This window comes from Anas platyrhynchos, chromosome 2 (assembly GCF_047663525.1).
Source record: "Anas platyrhynchos isolate ZD024472 breed Pekin duck chromosome 2, IASCAAS_PekinDuck_T2T, whole genome shotgun sequence".
Classification (NCBI taxonomy): domain Eukaryota; kingdom Metazoa; phylum Chordata; class Aves; order Anseriformes; family Anatidae; genus Anas; species Anas platyrhynchos.
In genome coordinates, this window is record NC_092588.1 from 91,117,492 (window position 1) to 91,135,723 (window position 18,232).

Below are 18,232 nucleotides of genomic sequence, written 5' to 3' on the forward strand. Positions count from 1 at the left end.
CAAGCAGTGGAGCTTTGAGAACACCACAGAGACATTTTGAAACTGGGGACACTGTTGACAGCAAGCAGCATAAAATGACCCCGTAGAGGAAGGCCTTGAAGCTCTGTATGTGACCACACTGCTCCAAACATGGTGCTGTGTTTTGAAAGGAAGAGAGAACCACAAGGTCTGCTGCATACTCCAGGCTGCAGCTGGGGTATCGTAGGGGGGTTCCATCTCTCTCGTTCTGTGGAAGAACCTGATGAATTGTGCAGGGCCCACCATAGGTTACATCACTGTCACATCTACCTACAAAGCCGAAGGCACTCGTGTGTGTTTCCCTGAAAGTCTGCATACACATAGTGGACACTGCCCAGACTTAAGTGTGAGGTGGGGTGACTTTTTGTCAAAAAAAAAAAAAAAATACCATCAGTCTCAACTACTAACAATTCTATGAGCCACCCCAAAAGCCACTTAAAAAGTCACTGGTTCTCAAATAACAAATCGCATAATATACTCCAAGTTGTTATTCAAACTGCAGTATGTACTGCTTCAAACAATGCCACTTATAAAGTGATAATGAAAGGAACTAGTCTATAAATCTTTCCTTAACAGCAGGAGGGCTAAGGCTCCCAGGTTCACAAGCCTTTAGTTTATTCAAAGCCCATCAGACTTCAGCAAAGAGGAACAAATCAAGAGAAAGAGTAGAGCAATCCTAAAAAAGCTTAACAAGATACTATCGAGTATGTTGTGGTTTTTGTTTTTTGTTTTTTGTTTTTTTTTCCAACAGTTTCGACTTTGAAAGAGAGAGCAACAAGCTTTCTATATCGTGCTATTTCCCAGTTAAATGGAAACTGAAAGCCCAAATGTGTTCAGTAAAGCTAAAGTAAGCATCCTTCTTTGTGAAATAGTGAAGCAAGGATCCAATTGGCAGGCTTGCTCTTTCAGGTAAGACCCATTAATACAAAAGGGGGGGTTATCTGGGAAAAGTCTAAGTTACAAATCCTAGGTAGGTGATCTTAGCTGAAAAGAAAACAAAGCTGAGAAGGTTTTTATGCCATGACTGAGCTCAAGCTTCAGGCCTGCAGGCTACTGCTACTTGGAGTGTTTCTGATGGGATAATTTTCTATGCAAGAAGACTGATTTGTCAAAGAATTACTCATGTCATGGCCAACATGCCAATTTCAATGGCCACTCCTCTGACAGGAGAAACAGAACTCTCTTAAATGTTTTAACTGGCTAGCAGCAATTTTCCTACTTTTAAATAACCCTTCATGGCTACACTGGCCAGACAAATGCCCCAGAAGGCTCAATGGTGGCTGCTGCCACCACTGTTGCCTGGGTGGAAGCCCAGCTTCTCAAGATGCTGCCTAGATTTATCCTTTCCTTTTTCCTCTCTCATTTCGGAGATTTTTGGTCCTTTGGAGATTTTAATGCCTTAGCACAGCACTAGCATTTTTTCATCAACGTGCTGATGTTTGTGTCACTGGATAAATGATGCACATTTAGAGCCATACTCAGGGAGCTTGATGTGCAAATAAGACTCTGTGCCCAGCCAGAGACCTCAGGAGATCCCAAAGCCTTAAGTTAGGCACAGCAAGAGATGCCCAAAGCCAGCAGAAGAGACTTTAGGATTCATGTGAACAGTATATTATATCAACAGTGCCCATTAGGATTAAGGTGTTAGACACAATGTTTGCCTTCATCTCGATTCAGAGCATGCCAAACGTAGATACGGTCCTTTTCTCTTGATCATTTTTCTATACCTCCGTCAAAAGTTCAGGATTTTGTTTCAGTAATGTTGGTTATTAAAAGTCCTTTCTATATTGAACAGAACATAGGAAGGTTTGAAACAGTAAGTCCATAAAATCTTCTGTATTTATATGTCGCCTGAATGACATCATTATCCTATTCTGACCACCTGACATGTCAGATTTTCTATTAATATTAATGCTCATATCCTTCTGCATATAACTCATATTTAACTGTTTAGGGTAATAATTTGCAAGATGAAAAGCACAGCTTTCAAAATACATGAAAAAATCCAGAGGATGTGACCAAATTTCACAGGTCAATGGTTGGGATAGCAGGAGCTGCTGAAGGGAAGCTGAAGGAACATACTCGCTCAGGGGCATTTTAGCACTCTTGTGATACGATACCCATATTCATCAGCATGTAACAATCCCCTCTCCAGATGAAAAACACTACAGATCATGTTCCTAATAAAACAGTCAATTTGCCTCCTTCTCTTTTTTGTTGTTGGCAGGAATTCCTTACAACCTTACCTCCCTGGGGCATAGCTTCCTCTCCCCCTTTGTGGCTCACGAGAAAACAAGACTGCATGCAACAACAAAGTCTCACTGGCTGGCTTCAGAAACACTTGTGCCAGATTTCAAACAGACCCAGGAAACAGCTATTACTTTAGAAGTCCTGATAATCACCAAGATAGAAAAAGAGTAGTAGATGGGAGGCATGGTACATTTCTGTGCTGATAAATACATTCGGGTGAAATTTATGATCCCTTCAGAAAGCTCTAGCAAATAAGCTCTGGACAAATAAGCACTGGTCAGAGCTTTCAGGATGAGCAGAGGAAACCTAACTCAGCACCCATTTCTATGCTGCTTGAAAAGGTGACCATTTCAAATCTAGTGCTGGGGTTTGTAGCCCACTCTGAGACCACGGACTTTGGCATATCTACACCAGGAAGGATGAGTGTGTATAAGCATTCAGAGTCCTATAGACTATATGTGTTTTGCCCATGATTATCCTCAGATTAGTCAAAACTTTACCTGTAAACTCAGGTGCAAAGTTTACTTCGGCTTTTGAGGTCAGGTTAAGAAACAAAAGAGGACAGGCAAATTTGGACTTGAAAACAAGTGTGCATCTTTGATAAACTCACTATGTACACAGATACAGGGTGGCAAGACCTTGGCCTTCCCACTGAATCTCCTGTAGCTGTTCTTATATACAACTGAGGCTTCTTCTATGCTTGATATATCCCTCCTGCCCCATTCAGTGTGTAAGAAGATTTTGCTTTGCTATATGCAGGTGTCTTTGGCAGCCTCTGCTGTTGATGAAGGAGTTTTATATTTAAAGAAAAAATATATTATTTGATCCCAGAACATTTAAAGGTCATTACTAGTTAGGAAAATAATTGAGACTTCAGTTCTGTAATATTACTTAAGTATTCTCTAATGCACTTATACCTAAAGTAATTCACTCTGGTAACAGTGTTTTGTGTGACAATCAACAATACACTAGTAAACCCATTTCCTCTTATAGAAGAAATTCAGAACCTGATCGGCAAAACATGCTTGCAATTATATCTATAATTGGCACATGCCTCTCATGCAATTGAATACGCAAGCTTAAAACCACATGGTGATTTTTTAGATCTAAACAGAAGATTGGCAGAAGCATTTGAATTACCCCTTTCCTGACTAGATCAATGTACATCTACACTATCCTTCCCAAGCTAAGACGATGAATAATTGCAAAGATGTAAGAAAGTGAGATGGACTCAATAATTAGAGAAGATAGAGATTTTTTAAAATCATAACATTGAAAGAAATCAATACAACCCTAAGAAATCAATACAACCCTAAGGAAGATAAATCACAAATAATTAAGCAAATATTGTCTTTTAATCAGCTACACCCACCTATAATTAACAAAAACACAGTAACTTTTGCATAATGTGAGTTTCTTCTTAAGTCCCATCTGTTAGCAATTAACATTGTCTTTTAATCACCAGTGTTGATATTTCATGTAACATTTTTACTCACTATTGTAACTTTGAATGTTCTTATTATTCTGGTAAATGGTTAATTCTTTTCAGAATCCTGCTAAGTTACTGGACTCAGAAATGTTGTATGCACCAGTGAGCTACTTGTATTATATACTACGACAGAATAAATGAGTGCAGGGAGTCAAGGGTGTTAATGCAACCTTGTTTATAACACTACCCAACAACTGTATAAGCGACATATTGGCTAATTCTGTTTTTTGCAAAAAATGAAGAGTCAGCTGATTTTTGTTACAAAGAATAGGAATCACCCTTGTTAAATAAGTGACTGATCCTGGGGGTTTTCAGAGCTGCTCACATCATACTTCATCATACCAAGGGGAGGAGGGAGTCATTGTATGAATTACTCCTGCAATATTTCATGAGCTAGTAAATTTTCTATGGAAATTAGCCAGCTTGATGAAAATGTCTGTATTTCAAACCTCACAAGAGTCTGATTTAGAAGAGAAATAGTGCTTGTTTACTGCAGCTTCATTGAAGACAAAGATGGAGAGAACCTGAAGTGTTGAAATGTTAACATTCTAAGAAAACTAATTATCATATTTTCACTTGCAAACTTCAAACCTGCTGCTAATTAATCTCTGTGGCAAGGATGTGTATGAATCAAATTATAATGTAAATCAGATTATATGGGATGAGATGTATAACATGCCCTGCCACTGAGGAGAAATGAAATAGATTGCTTGCACAGAAATGAAAAAAAAAAAAAAAAAAAAAGAGCTTGCTCTTCATTAGTGCACCAATCTGTACCAGCCAGCTGATGACAGATTCACCCCAATGGATTGTTGCAAACCACCTTGGATTTTGAAAAGTTTGCCTGTGGTCACAAATTATCTAGATGCAAGAAGAAAAAACTATTTGACTGAGCAAACCTTGATGTGTCACTTACAAAGTTCTGTTGTGAAAACATCTTGAGGGCAATCAAGTGCCATTAGGACATGTCAGTGAAGCTTTCCATGAACTACTACAAAAATTAAAGTTAAGTGTACTCCTCCTCCATCACTGTCCAACCTCTCTGACAAAACAGTTTGTATATCTGTTGAAGTATTACAGAAATTAACACCTTTCTGCCAGTAATCAGAAGGACGTCAGCAGACAATTAATTTGGTCCATCTGCACTAGCACCTTTATATAATTCATGTATTGATCATAGGACTAAAATGATTTGTTACTATTCATGCTGGAAATACTAGATTGTGCATATACATGTAATAAGGGTAGCAAAGGAAACATGAATAAATCAGTTCTTATGGAAGAGGGAAATAAAATACATGTTTTCTAAGCCTCTATTTTCTAAGAAAGGCTTTTCTTTTCTTTTTTCTTTTCTGTTCTCTTTTCTAAGATCATGTTTACAAGCCTCCCTAAATAAATTCCATGGACTGACTAAATCATTTCATTGCCAATTGTCACGTTATTGTAATATATCATACGGCAACCAAAAAATAAATGCTGTATGTAGCCATGCCTCTGCAGAGTTTGTCTTTTAACTTTTTTTTCTATTAACTTGTTGTCATACAAGCTTCAGATTCAAAGTACTTTGTATACCTGTTTGTTCTTTCATCCATTCTTAATCTTTTCCTTTTTTTTTTTTTATTTTTCTTTAAGGTGTTGAGGTGCAACATGGCCTCAAAAAGGCCTGCACAATGTTTACTGCTTCAATTTCTAATACCACTTTAATTGATTTAGTTGTTAGTTATATCCACTCTATCATTGTTGCAATTTATTACAATTTATCTTTTTGTGTGCATATCTGTTTAAGTAGTTCCACTTGTCAGACTTATCCAACCAGGCAAAAGAACCCATCACTTTTTCTAGGCTGCATCACCTTGTTTTCTGCAGGACACACATGCATACTTTGTGACAAATTACTAATCAACTGTTGTGTGGTTCAATGACATGCCTGGACGTGGTCATAAGAGTTGGGTATTTCAAATGCTTTCAACTATCCACGTTTCCCCTCTTCCTCCTTTTCACTCACCGCTCTGTGAACTAAATACTCTAAAAGAACTGTAAGTGAAGTGTTTCAGAACCATCTAGCCAATTTGATCCTATGCAGTTTAAGCTTCAAAGTTTCATAGAGAGTTAATTTTATTTTAATTCAAAGAGACCATGGAATACTATAGTTTTTTTCTGACCTTACATTCTGTTTTATTTTCTCTAACATCCCACTACTGGGCTGAGCCTTCCCTCTGCTCATCTCATGACTTTCAGTCTCTATTTAAAAGGGTTAAAATTATTTTCTATTTATTCAAAAAAAATACAGACTCAGTAATTTATCCCAGATGCGAACCTGACCTTATATACACAGTTCACATAGAAGTTCATTTTGACATGGCCCTATTTCCTCCCTTCTCTTTTGCTTACCACAGACAGACTGAAAATCTGGCCCTAATGAAGTCACTGCAAGTTTTGCTGTTGACTGCAAAGGGGTCAAGGTTTCCCTCCTATGATTTTTGTAGCAGAAAGGTGATTATTTCTTATTGCCTAAACTTGTTGCTTCAGTATGCTCAGCTGAACTGTCCTGGACTAGCAGGGTGGTTTACTGCTAGTGGTTAAAACAATTTTGCATTATTTCAGATCAGCATAGTGATTTATTCATACTGGCTGAAATAAATAAATTCTGTATTACCGTTAATATTTCTGGATATACTCATACTTGGCTTTACTGCTGCTTTCTACTCCCCTATGCTACTCTTACAGCACAGTAAACTAGTTTCTGATTCTTGGTAAAATCTAAAATTTTGGAGACACTGTGTAGAGATCTCCTTTGAGAAGCTCCAGAAAGTTTTACACTAAGGGGTTAGGCTAAGAACTTGACAGAGAACTCACAAATTGTTAGGATTCTCAAAGATCACCATAATTAGTTTTGGGAAATGAAACCACAAGTCACAATTACAATGCCATGTCTTCCACCACAGGTTGAGAGATCCAAGCCATTCGTGGTTTTAAGTAGATAATACCAAGTATATGAAGTATACATATATAAGGTAGTCAGAAAGAGTTTGTAAGAGTGAGAACATTCAAAGAAAATTTATATTTTCTATCTTTTGATTTCTCAACAAGTTTTCATTTTTCCATTTGCAGTCCAGTGATATCATCTCTAATTAATAAAATTATTTAGGGCAACCAGAAGTAACATGATTGTATAGCTGTTCTTCCATCACTTTCTCTTAAATAACATCTGGCTCAATTTCTTCAAATTTTCCTTGGCATGGCTGTATCTTTTGCACAAATTCCAGAACAACTTTCCATTCTTTTCTCCTTGTGATTTGCTAACCTTTTCTTCAGGATCCCACAGCTCTCAATCAGGCTATTACTCCTTCCTTCTCATTTCTCTATATTATTATTATTACTTTAACCCAAAATAGCCCATACTCCTGATATTTTTCACCTGTCTTTTGGAAATCAAATTTCCTTGAAAGGCAATAGTAAAATTTCAATTTGTGTCCATGGGAAAAATTTACCTTACCACATCAAAAATATCTAAAGTAAAGACGATCATATCTATTTGATTCTGTTGAACTGTCTGATATTCTTGTCCAACATTTGGCCTGGTCTCCTTATTCATTCCTAAATGAATATTTAGGAATTCCTAAATATCAGTTTTCTCCAAAAAGAGGCAAGAAATCACATCCAAATTAGTATTCAACCTTCAGTCAGAAAATACATCAGTTGTCCTGTCAGTATATTCACCAGGTATCTGAAGACTCACAAAGCTTCCTCTGAGACAAGACGGAAATGTCACCTCTTTGCACTAAGTGTGTTAAAGCACTTGCTCTTGTCAGCTCAGTGGTTCCTGCAACACCAACATGTCCAACACCAGTTTTCTCTCTGCCATTCCACCAGCAAGGGCAGGATTTTGCCCTCAACTATTCACAAGCAATTAATGCATTATTGAACAGGAATAAATAGATAGCAATTAAATAACAAGTATTAATGCCTTATTTATTAACATATTAATAGTTGGCCTGAGAGTAATAAATGCAAATTAGTGTAAAGTGGTGCCAAAAATTGTGTCGATAATAGGCCCTGAAGTAATATTGTGTTTTCAAGATAATTACAAATATATTTTCCTTTCAAAAAACTACTGACGTGTAATTTTTTATGGTTTAGTATAATATCATTTTAGAAATAGAAAATTAGCCCTGGTCTCATTAAAATAATTTTGCAGTGCATCAGGCTTTACTTCAAGTGTAGGTTTCACGTTATCGTTTTGCCTATAGAGCTTGCATTTTTTTTTAGATACCCTCTCTACATGCAAGACTTTTGGGTCTATGCTTGATATACTAACAATGTTGTTTCAGCTTACTGCTTGTATAACTTCTCTACTCAGCAGTATTCATATGTAAAAAGTCCTACTGCAAGAAATGGCAGTATATAATGACAGTATATTAAGAGCTAAATCCAGTAAAAATCACTGAGGGACAGATTTCTTTCTTTCTTACTCCTTCCAATAGCAATTCACGTGATATTCAATTCACTCTGAATTCAGTTCAGAGACTTTAAACATGAGTAAAATGATGCACTGGATATCATACATCTCTAACAAGAAATCCAGCCACCACAGACCCAGTTCAGAAAACCATCGTTGGTCAGAAATTGTTTAACTAGAAATATTTTCTTTTTCTTATTCTTTTATTATTGTCCTCCTACTTGATTGGGCAAAATAAACCCTCACTGGATACTTTGCTCTGAACTTACTCAGTTTGGGAAACTGGTTGCTTGGCGAGGACTTTGTCACTTTTGGAACATCTACCAACAAGAAAAAAGCCAGGCTGAAATCCTGACCTCCCACTGACCAATGGTGAGTTAATGTACTGCTGTCTGCAGTTAGTTCCAATATTCCCAACTCTGGAATTTGACATACAGTTAACATAGGCCCATCTCCATAAACCTCCATAAATATACACATCTGCCTCTATATCTAGTAAGGCTGAGGGGTGGAGATTCAGGCTTCCCTCTAGTAGAAGGTGCACAGGACACCGTTTCTGCAAATGTTTCTGCCTGCGTTGGTAGGCAGCATTTTCACCACTTTGCAGCCTGCCTCATTAAATACGTTGTACATGACTTCTTAAAAATAATCAGGTGTTGTTTCTGTGCTGGGCTGGGCTTTGGTGGCTTTCTCTTTGGTGCATTCCTAACTACTGCGTAAATGTGATTGTGGCCGTGTAATCTGTGTACCTGGGAAATATAATTCTTTTTGTTGCTAATGAAGGTCCTACAGCACAAATTTATTAAAGGTATACTTTTGCATGGGATAATAATTGGGTCGATAATATTAAACTCATAGGCTCATTATTTAATTGCAAGGGCAGATTATGAATACAGCTTCTAAAATGTATTTTAATGAAAAACACTACATCCTGACCTAATCATATCAACCTTATGCTATCTAATTAAGGATGCAAAAAATCATTAGAGTTGCAAAATATTAGTTCCAGCTCCATCAGGCTGCTAGCTGCCCCTTCATGAATATATATATTTTTTTACTCTATGATAAATAGTTAATGAGGTAAAAATGACAAAATTTGCATGTAGGCAAATTAGTTTAATAGAGTGCTATCTTCCTGGTCTACAGAAAGTGACCTCTTTCCTATCAAAAGAATGACTAAAAATACTTTGAAATGATGGCACGGACTTCATTCTACAAATGATAAATCACTTCTGTGAACAATATAAAAATTAAAAAATGCAATAACCTTAAATTCTCATCATACTGTAAATGTGTCCTCTGCTGCTGCATTTATCAATTTAATAAAAGGAAATTAAGCATATTATAAAATACCCATTTATGGAGAAATTTTTAATCCAGGGAATAAAAACGAGAAGCACACAGTTAATAGCAAGAAAATACTGCAAAAATGTAGACCTATTTTTTCCAGAAGGTTTGACTGACTATTTACTTGAATGACCTCCATTTAAAATATATTTTTTATACAGAATGATAAAATATATGACATTCTCATGCTTCCCTTTATAAAAACCGCTCACAGTTAATTTGGTATCTTATTTAAAAATTAACACATTAATAATGCACGCAATAATACCTGGTGATGTGTCTTCCATACTGATTACTTTGTACAATTAGACATACAAAAAGAAAAGGACAAGATAAATACCTTATGCAAATTCATGGCAGCAAAAAGGATCTTTCAGAATTTTCAATATCAAAGAGCATAAAAGACTTGAAAACATAGTTCCTGATCTTGCAGGGAGATGCTCCACATGGAGAACGTTATTTCTGCAGTGGAATATATTTTTTGCTATAAAACTAGATTTGCCAAAAAGCTTAGGAATCTTCATTCCATCAAAATAATATAAGCAAAAAATTGGAGCAGACTGGGAAGATTTCACATTCCTGAAGAATATAATTTCTTTTTTCACAATATTCATACAGATAGCTCAGGAGTTTGGGGCAGTATTTTCCATGCACAAATTTTGCTCATTGTGAAGTAGATCCTATGCCCACTGAAGCAAGTGGAAGAGATCCTACTGCTGTCAAGGAAGAAAACTTCTGCACTCCTTCCCTATTACTCCTTTCTGCTCATATTGTTTGTACTAGTATGTCCTGTACAGAACAGGAATGTTCATTATCACAGCTTGGCATTTGGCTAGGCTGTGATAATAAAGGAAATAAAGGAAAGGCATGAAACTGGTGCAGATGTAGGCAGAATAAGAATCAGAAATTTGAGGACTTTGGGCAGAGACAAAAGCATTCATCACCCCACTTTAATTGAAATAAAATATGTACTGCTTCCTGTGCAACATAGGGGCATCTCTCTGCTCTGACTGTGCTCTTCCTGCTACTGGACCTGACTGAGGCTGGGTCCATTTTTATAGGATCTCTGGGCATTTCATACATGCCATGCTGCACTTTGAGAGCAGAACCAGACACTTACATGTCTATAGTCACTGGTCATGTTCCTCAAAATTATGTCCCGAGAACAATGCTACCATGACTTTTATTTTAGCAGTGGACGCTCCAGGTTTCTTCTATACAGGCACAGACTATCTGTGTACAGAAAAACAAATTTTGTTTCCATTCTTCACCATTTCTTTTCACCCTCATCCTCTACTACTTTTTTTTTTTTTTTTTTCACTCAACTGTTTCTGCACTGCTGTAAAAAACAATATGCTGGTAATGTTATTAGAAACACATTAAGTACTTAAACAAAAAAGTAGTTGTTTGCAGTTGACTTATCTACCAATACCTTTTCCATATGGTACTGGTGGTCTAGGCATGTAAAATGGAATCCACCATATATTCTTTGTTTAACCTGATTTGACATATAACAAAGGTAGTAAAAATCAATCAATCATGAATGACTTTGTTTTAACTTAGCACAGAATTTTTTTTTCTTTTTTTTTTTTCTTTTTTTTTGGGGGGGGGTAGTTTGTTTAGCTTACTAGTGTAAAGCAAAAAAAGTGCTATACATATAAAAAGCAGGAATGTCTGAGGCAGGTGGCTGTGGGAGCTTACTCTCTCATTTAAACCCTTTCCCTCTTTCCCTATTGAAATGCAGCTTGGTATTCTGCAATTCAGGAAAAAATAAGCTTACTGAGTATCTGCTTTTTCATTCAATTTGTACATTCGCCTTTTTATTTTTCCTTTCAGGGTCCAAACTGTCATCACACACACAAAAAAGTGGAAAATAATTACAGCTGTGTCAGATGTTTATAGTAGTGACAACTGAGGCTATATATTTATATAAACTGCTGATCTTTCAGAGGTAGCTATAGTGACTTGAAAAACCTGCAGACCCTCAGACCCTAACATGAAATCACTTGTTCCAGTGGGAAAGAAGGAAAAGGAAAAGGAAAAGGAAAAGGAAAAGGAAAAGGAAAAGGAAAAGGAAAAGGAAAAGGAAAAGGAAAAGGAAAAGGAAAAGGAAAAGGAAAAGGAAAAGGAAAAAAGGAAAAAAGAAAAAAAAAAAAGAAAAAAGAAAAAGAATTCAGACATGCTTAAGAGGGCTAATTTCCTTCCTAACTGGAATTTGCTCATTTTTACCTTGAAGCAGTAGAGTTACTGAACAAAGCATTGTGCTCAGAGGCACAGACATATAAATCCAGTTGATGAACACTTTAATTATTGTCCAAGAGCTGTTTTATATGACAGTCCCATGGGAATTAACAATGCTGATGCAAACTTGGAGAACAAGAGAGAACACGTGCCTTGCAGGTTACTGACCCTGTTTTTTCTGCTATTTTCAATTCTTTGAAAGCCATTAATATCAGAAGTCATACTTGTGGTTGTGAACACCAACACTGGACAACTTGCAAACACAGGTATAAATATATCTCCTGCATATCACAGTTTAAAGTCTGTATACGGGACTAGTTTTTAGTGTCCTAATGGAAAAACAGAGTTGTTTTGATAACCAAAGTAGTGCAGACCAACTCAGACCTTTCTTACCTCCCACTGCACAGTTCCAACTCAGCCCACTCTTCTGCGCAGTCCTGGCAAGAAAGGGCCAGGAGCAACAGTGGCTGTCATTCCTCCGAACTCACTGAACTCATGTCCCTCCTCTGGGCGGCCCCAATCATGCCCTTGCTGGGAGTAGACTTGACTTGTCTATGGGGCTTACCAGCTTGCTCAGGTGGTTAAGAACTTCTCTGGGATGATGCTGACATTTAAACATATAGTAAGTCTCTATGACTCAGTCAGAAATCAACAGATGGCGTAAATAATCTTTGATGGCACTGATGCTGTTAAGCCTTTGGATGCTAACCAGACTGTAATCCCTCAGGATGTTCAGGCAATGCACATGCAACCTTCTCACAAAAATCTCCTGAACATGCTTCTTAGCTTCTCCATCAAAAATAAATAAATAAACAAACAAACAAATAAATAAATAAGGTCCTTAAGAATCATTTTCTTGTATATCTGTGTGCTTTCAGGTAATATCCAGGAATACAAAGCATTAATTTGGACTAGTGCATCACAGACTCTTCTTGAACACACTTTGCCACTCACCATCCGTCTTTCACCTTTGATTCCTCTCCACTGCTCAGCTCTTTTCATAATGTAGCTCAGCTCCTGACTGGAAATCTCTAAATCCAGTGGAACAAAGAATGCACCTTCTTCACCATGAATGCGTCGAAATAGATCCAACAGCCACCCTTCATTATGTAGCCTAAAGACAGAAATTACATACTTTTTTTTTACTTTTTTTTTTTTTTTTTTTTTCCTTAAGGAATAAGAAGCTTCTATCCCACAGGTTCTCCAACATACATTTCCCTCCCATCCAAATCTCTGAACACTTTACAACACCTGAGTCAAATCACATAACTGTAAGCAGCAATTTCTTTAAATTATTACAAGATACTGACATCCAAAGGAGTTCTTTATCTTCAAAAGTGTCCAATGTCTGTTCTCAGCTTTGGGCTGGGTAACTAGCCCCAGTGCTAACATGTAGTACCTCCACTTAGGCATGAATGGAAGTCCTGTTGTGCCAGAGTTTAATAATGGGCAAACCACATCATATGGAGAAGGAACTACTCATGATTTTTTTCAACGCCAAACCTGAAGTCTGTGCAATCTAAACTTCTCTTGATGTTAGAAAAGTTCATTTGTTGGTTTTGTTTTTCTATGACATTTCTGTGCTGTGGTAGGGAATTGAATAAGCACTACACAGTAAAATTCTCTACCACAAGAAAGGCTTGCTGTGTGGTATTTCTTAATGTAGGTGAAACCAAGAAATATTGTGAGGCTTTTGGGAAAGCCTAGTGTCACATTTTTAGCCTTAGATGAACTTTAAAACTTAAAAACACTTTTGTTAAATTCAAATGGAACCTCTTTCTCATTCAACTATTAATGCAAAACCAGGGTCTCAGAAAAATAAATAAATAAATAAATAAATCTGAAAATATGGAATCTCAGTCTTGGATACTGAACTGAGGTCTTTCCTTTTGTACCCTCTTCCAAGCTCATACTTTATTACAATTCAGTCATTGCTTGGTGCCAAGCTCAGCTTTTCCATCCTTCACAGTGACTGGCTGGGTAGTCATGAGAAGCATGACTACTAATAGGGATTGCTGTGTGGCTTTGCAGCCAACAAAAAGCCCAGATTTCTGTGGTGCTGCACAGGTCTTTTCATTTATTGGCAGGTGGAAATGAGCACAGGCACAGATTCTTTAACCCCCTGAACTCTTCTCCTTTTCATGTGCAGCAACGCTAGAAGCAGTTTTGTGGCTGATCCTTATTCTTGGGTGTTGTGTTAGCATGTATTTGATAACCAATGGGTAGGTGGAGGGAAGCAGACCGATCAACCAAATCAGAATAAAGTTCACATTTACACTAGCTCTACATCTCACCTTACAGCGCACACAGGAATTGCAGCAAAGCACACTCAATAAATAGTTTAGTACAATTTTGCACCAAACTGAGATTTAGTATGGAACAGAAATAAGGAGAGGCACCAACAGGCAGTTTTTCAACTTGATCTCAGAAGGAGCTTTAGCTTTAACTTGAAAAGGGAATATGTACCTTAGGGTCAAACTCTATATCCAGGAATTTCTGTGATTGAGTAGCTATTCCAATACTGAAATCTGGCAGCTGGCCTCACCATCAGATTAGGGGTATATATCCCCTGCTTTGCTGCAAAGGGTTTCTATGTACATCTTTTTCATACCCTCCCTTTTTGAAACATGCGTTTTTGAAGCTGTAGCCATAAATTTGCTGTAGTTTCCTAGATGTCAGTTTGGGATTCTTTTGTCAAAACAAGAGACTGGCAGAAAACAATGTAATTGAGATATGGCTAACCCTGGGAATATAAACTGGGTATCAGGAAATAATAGAAGAAAATCCAAAGCATGGAATGCAAATCAGTGCTGAGGTAGGGAAGAGTACTAAAGCATCTTAAAACACATTGTGGAATAGAAGTGGTTTTTTTAAACATTATTAATACCTTTCACGGCATTATTTTGCATATTCCACAGCCTCTTCAAATAAGTTTTTCTCTTACTGTATGTATCTACGTTAGATGTTTATTTTACAACAGACACATTTTTGCAGACATTCACTCATACTTTAGTAATATCTTGATTTTAGTTGAAAAACTTCTAATCAAGCTTGTGGGCTTTCTGGCCTCCTACTCATCTCAAAACAATGATATTTTATGCTGTTTGTCTTTGAAATTCCAGGTCAGCGATTTCAATAACTTGCCACTTATCTTGCTAAACAAGAACAAGACCTTGCCATTCATTTAAGCTCACTTAATGTAACATTCTTATTTTAAATGAAGCAAAATTTAATGCAGTTAAATTACTGTCTATTTGCTGCCATAAACATTTTCTATATGAAGATTTTAAGCACATGGTTATAAACAATATAATTAACTTTGAATTAATTAGGAATCATGAAGCCTGTCTTCCAGCGTTGTTCCTTTTGCCCAGATATACTCAGCCTGCTTCTGTTACCTGCTTTCTGTTACCTGTATTTCTTTTCTTTGGCTGGAAAACTAATAAAACACTTCTTGCATCTTAACATGGCTTCTATAAATATAATAAGAATAATTTCTATTGCTAATGCAATAAAGAGCAAATCAAAACTCAGATGCTATGTCCTAGAGATATGAGATGCAGTCAAATATCTACAAGTTCATTTATTTGTCACAAAGAAGACTAAAAAACATTGAAATGGCTTTCTATCCAAAATCAGATCAAAAAATGGACTTCTCAAAAATTTACACAAACCAAAAACTGAATGGTAGAATGCTTATAACAATACATCATGTCTTTATTTGAGACTTTCTCACGTTTTTTTGAAAACAACTGTAAAAAAAAAAAAATCCTGTAAAAAAATCATTTTGCTTTTAATATTGAAAAATGTAGAATTTTGAAGCTTTTCAAAAAAAAAAAAAAAATTCAATACCAAGAAATTTAGACATAAACCCTTTCCAGCAGACACTTTTAGTTGAGCTGGGTCTGGATTTTCTCACAGTGCAGGAAACATTTCACCAACAAATTCCTGACTGTTTCTACTGTCTAGTGGAATTAAAATGAAGGAATTGTAACCAGAGCCACTACATTTTTACAAAAAGTAATGAGAATATCTCTCCATGCTACAGGTACTACAGACTCCCAAGTCACCCAAGGGGAGACAGGTATGTTGTTTTATAAAGATGCAAAAAGATGCCTACTGCTGGCACAAGGCTTTCCAGCTGTTAGAAACAGGTATTTCCCCTACTTTTTTTGGTGTTCTGGTGGTTTGACTGTTCTTCTCATATTTTTTTTGACAGTGAAAAAATTTTGTACTTTTACATATTTTATAAATATTACATTATTATTATATTTTTATATTTTTAATACTTTTTATATTTTTTATACTGAACAATTCTGCTAAATGGCAAATAGGTGAGTAATTCCAAACAATGGCACTCAAGGAACAAAGTCTTTCCTGTGGACCAATGTCTTAGGACACAAAAGACATCACTCAACACTTAGAAGAAGAATACTTCTGGGATATAACAGATGAGGACTATTTCACACAAAAATAAAAGTATTGTAAACAAGACTTTTATCTTAGAAACAAATGCCATTATATCAATATTAAGGGAATGCAGTTAAAGTTATGAATTGCAGAGATGTTTTCCCTAAAGATACTTAAAAATGTTTTAATGCTATCATTAGTGGACTATGTGTTGCTTAAGTATCCTAGGTACAAGGTTCCCATTTTGCTGGGGTATGGACTGATGAGGAAAAGAAAGTTTATCCAATCTCAGAAGCTCATAGTATAACTTCACCCTTCACAGACTCCAGTATTCAAAATGTTTCTTTTTGTTATCAGGCAAAGAACTTCAAAGACCTTATGCACAGTAACAGATTTTGTTATCTTCCCTTTGTTTTTGTATTTTGCTATGAATCATTTTTAAAATGTGTTGTACTAAGACAACATTTTTCCCCCAGTAACATTCTTCCCCCACCCCTTTATTGGAAAACATTATGGGAAAATTGATCCAGAAGGAAAGAAACCTTTGATGATCTTGCACCTGTTCCCCAGACAATGAAGATGTTGGTAATATTCTCATAAAAACCTGCCTTACAAATGTTTTAATTTAAATTAATTTTCCTGAGTAATAAACGACAGCAGCTAAAACTTATGAAGCTATTCAAAACTATTAAGTCAATGATTAAGAAGGCATTAACATCTCAGAAACTAATTAACTAGACTACCAGTACATTGGAGTTGTGTACAGCTTCCAGGAATGCAGGAACTCTGAAATGCTATGCAGAAATATAGATAGCCATTTATCTTTTTCTGCCTGCTGCAATGGAGTTTGTGCAAAGGAGATTGAGAGATGATTCTGTCAGATGGAGGGAGTATGCTGAGCTTTGCTATTCTTATACCTGCCTAGACCCTGCCTTTGCATACAGTTTTTTATTGGTGCTTATTCAGTGTTCATTGCTGAAGGGAATCAAATGCCAGTACAACATTGATACTGCATTATGGATGAATTGTTCAGAAAAAAAATAAAATGAAAAAGAAAAAAAGAAAAAAAACTTTTTTAGGCAATAGATAACCGAGATAAATTTAGATAACCAATCTCATTTGTTTCCAGTGTCCCACGCCCGTCCCTATTGCCTGTACAATTAATGGTGCCAGCTAGATGGGTGGAAAGTCAGGTGGTCAAACTTCATGATGAACTAAAGATTAGCAATACTGATAATATGAAGAAGTCATGGAAAAAATGAGTTGGAATAAGTCACATCTGTGCCAGGAGTTGGACTTGATGATCCTTGTGGGTTCCTTCCAACTCAGGATATTCTATGATTCTACATCGTGAACTGTATTTAAGCCTCAGTCACATCAAGCCAAAAATCTTGTCATCTAAAAAACCCTACTTGGAAGTCTAAAGATAAGGTCTTCCAAGGTACCTAAATGCAAGTATACATACTTTAAAGTTTAAACTGTGAAAATAGACACCACTGTTGGAAGCCAGTGGAACAGAGGCTCATAGACATAATGAAAACTCATGGTATCAATTACATTCCTTTTGTGGAATGGCTGCCTCTTTGACTCACTGGGGCCACAGGAGCCACCACCTCCCTGATTGTCTGCAATTTTGGGTTTTGGACATGTGTCATTGAAACTTCTTTTCTGATATCACCGTATTTTATCTTACAAGAGAAGGAGCTTGTGCCTAAATTCCTAAGCAAATAATGAAACTAAGAGACATACCTTAGAAAGTAAAGGTACAACACTGCCGAGGAGATGATGAACAGGACTGTGTAAAGCATCACAGTGATTAGAGCACCGAGAACCCCCGACTCTTCTGTTCTTAGAAAGGCCCAGTAGAGCTTTGCAGCATCAGCAATGGGTTTCTCTACACTGTTCACAAGTCGCTGCCATGAGGGAAAAAAGATTGACATAAGCAAACACCAAACTTAATTAGCCTATATACCTACAGACATAAAAGAACCTGAATTTCTTCATAAGAAGTGCTAACT

General features: G+C 36.6%; 1 protein-coding gene across 3 annotated transcripts in view; it reads right to left on the reverse strand.

The window, feature by feature from the left end:
• Positions 1-18,232, reverse strand: part of LOC110352209 (uncharacterized) — a 218,199-nt gene that overhangs the window by 30,767 nt on the left and 169,200 nt on the right. For all 3 annotated transcript variants that reach the window (XM_072033095.1, XM_072033096.1, XM_072033097.1), the window contains 2 exons: positions 17,964-18,127; positions 12,759-12,918 (listed from right to left, as the gene is read on the reverse strand). In XM_072033095.1, coding sequence (XP_071889196.1) covers positions 12,759-12,918; positions 17,964-18,127 — 324 coding nt within the window. The remainder of the gene's footprint in view (positions 1-12,758; positions 12,919-17,963; positions 18,128-18,232) is intronic.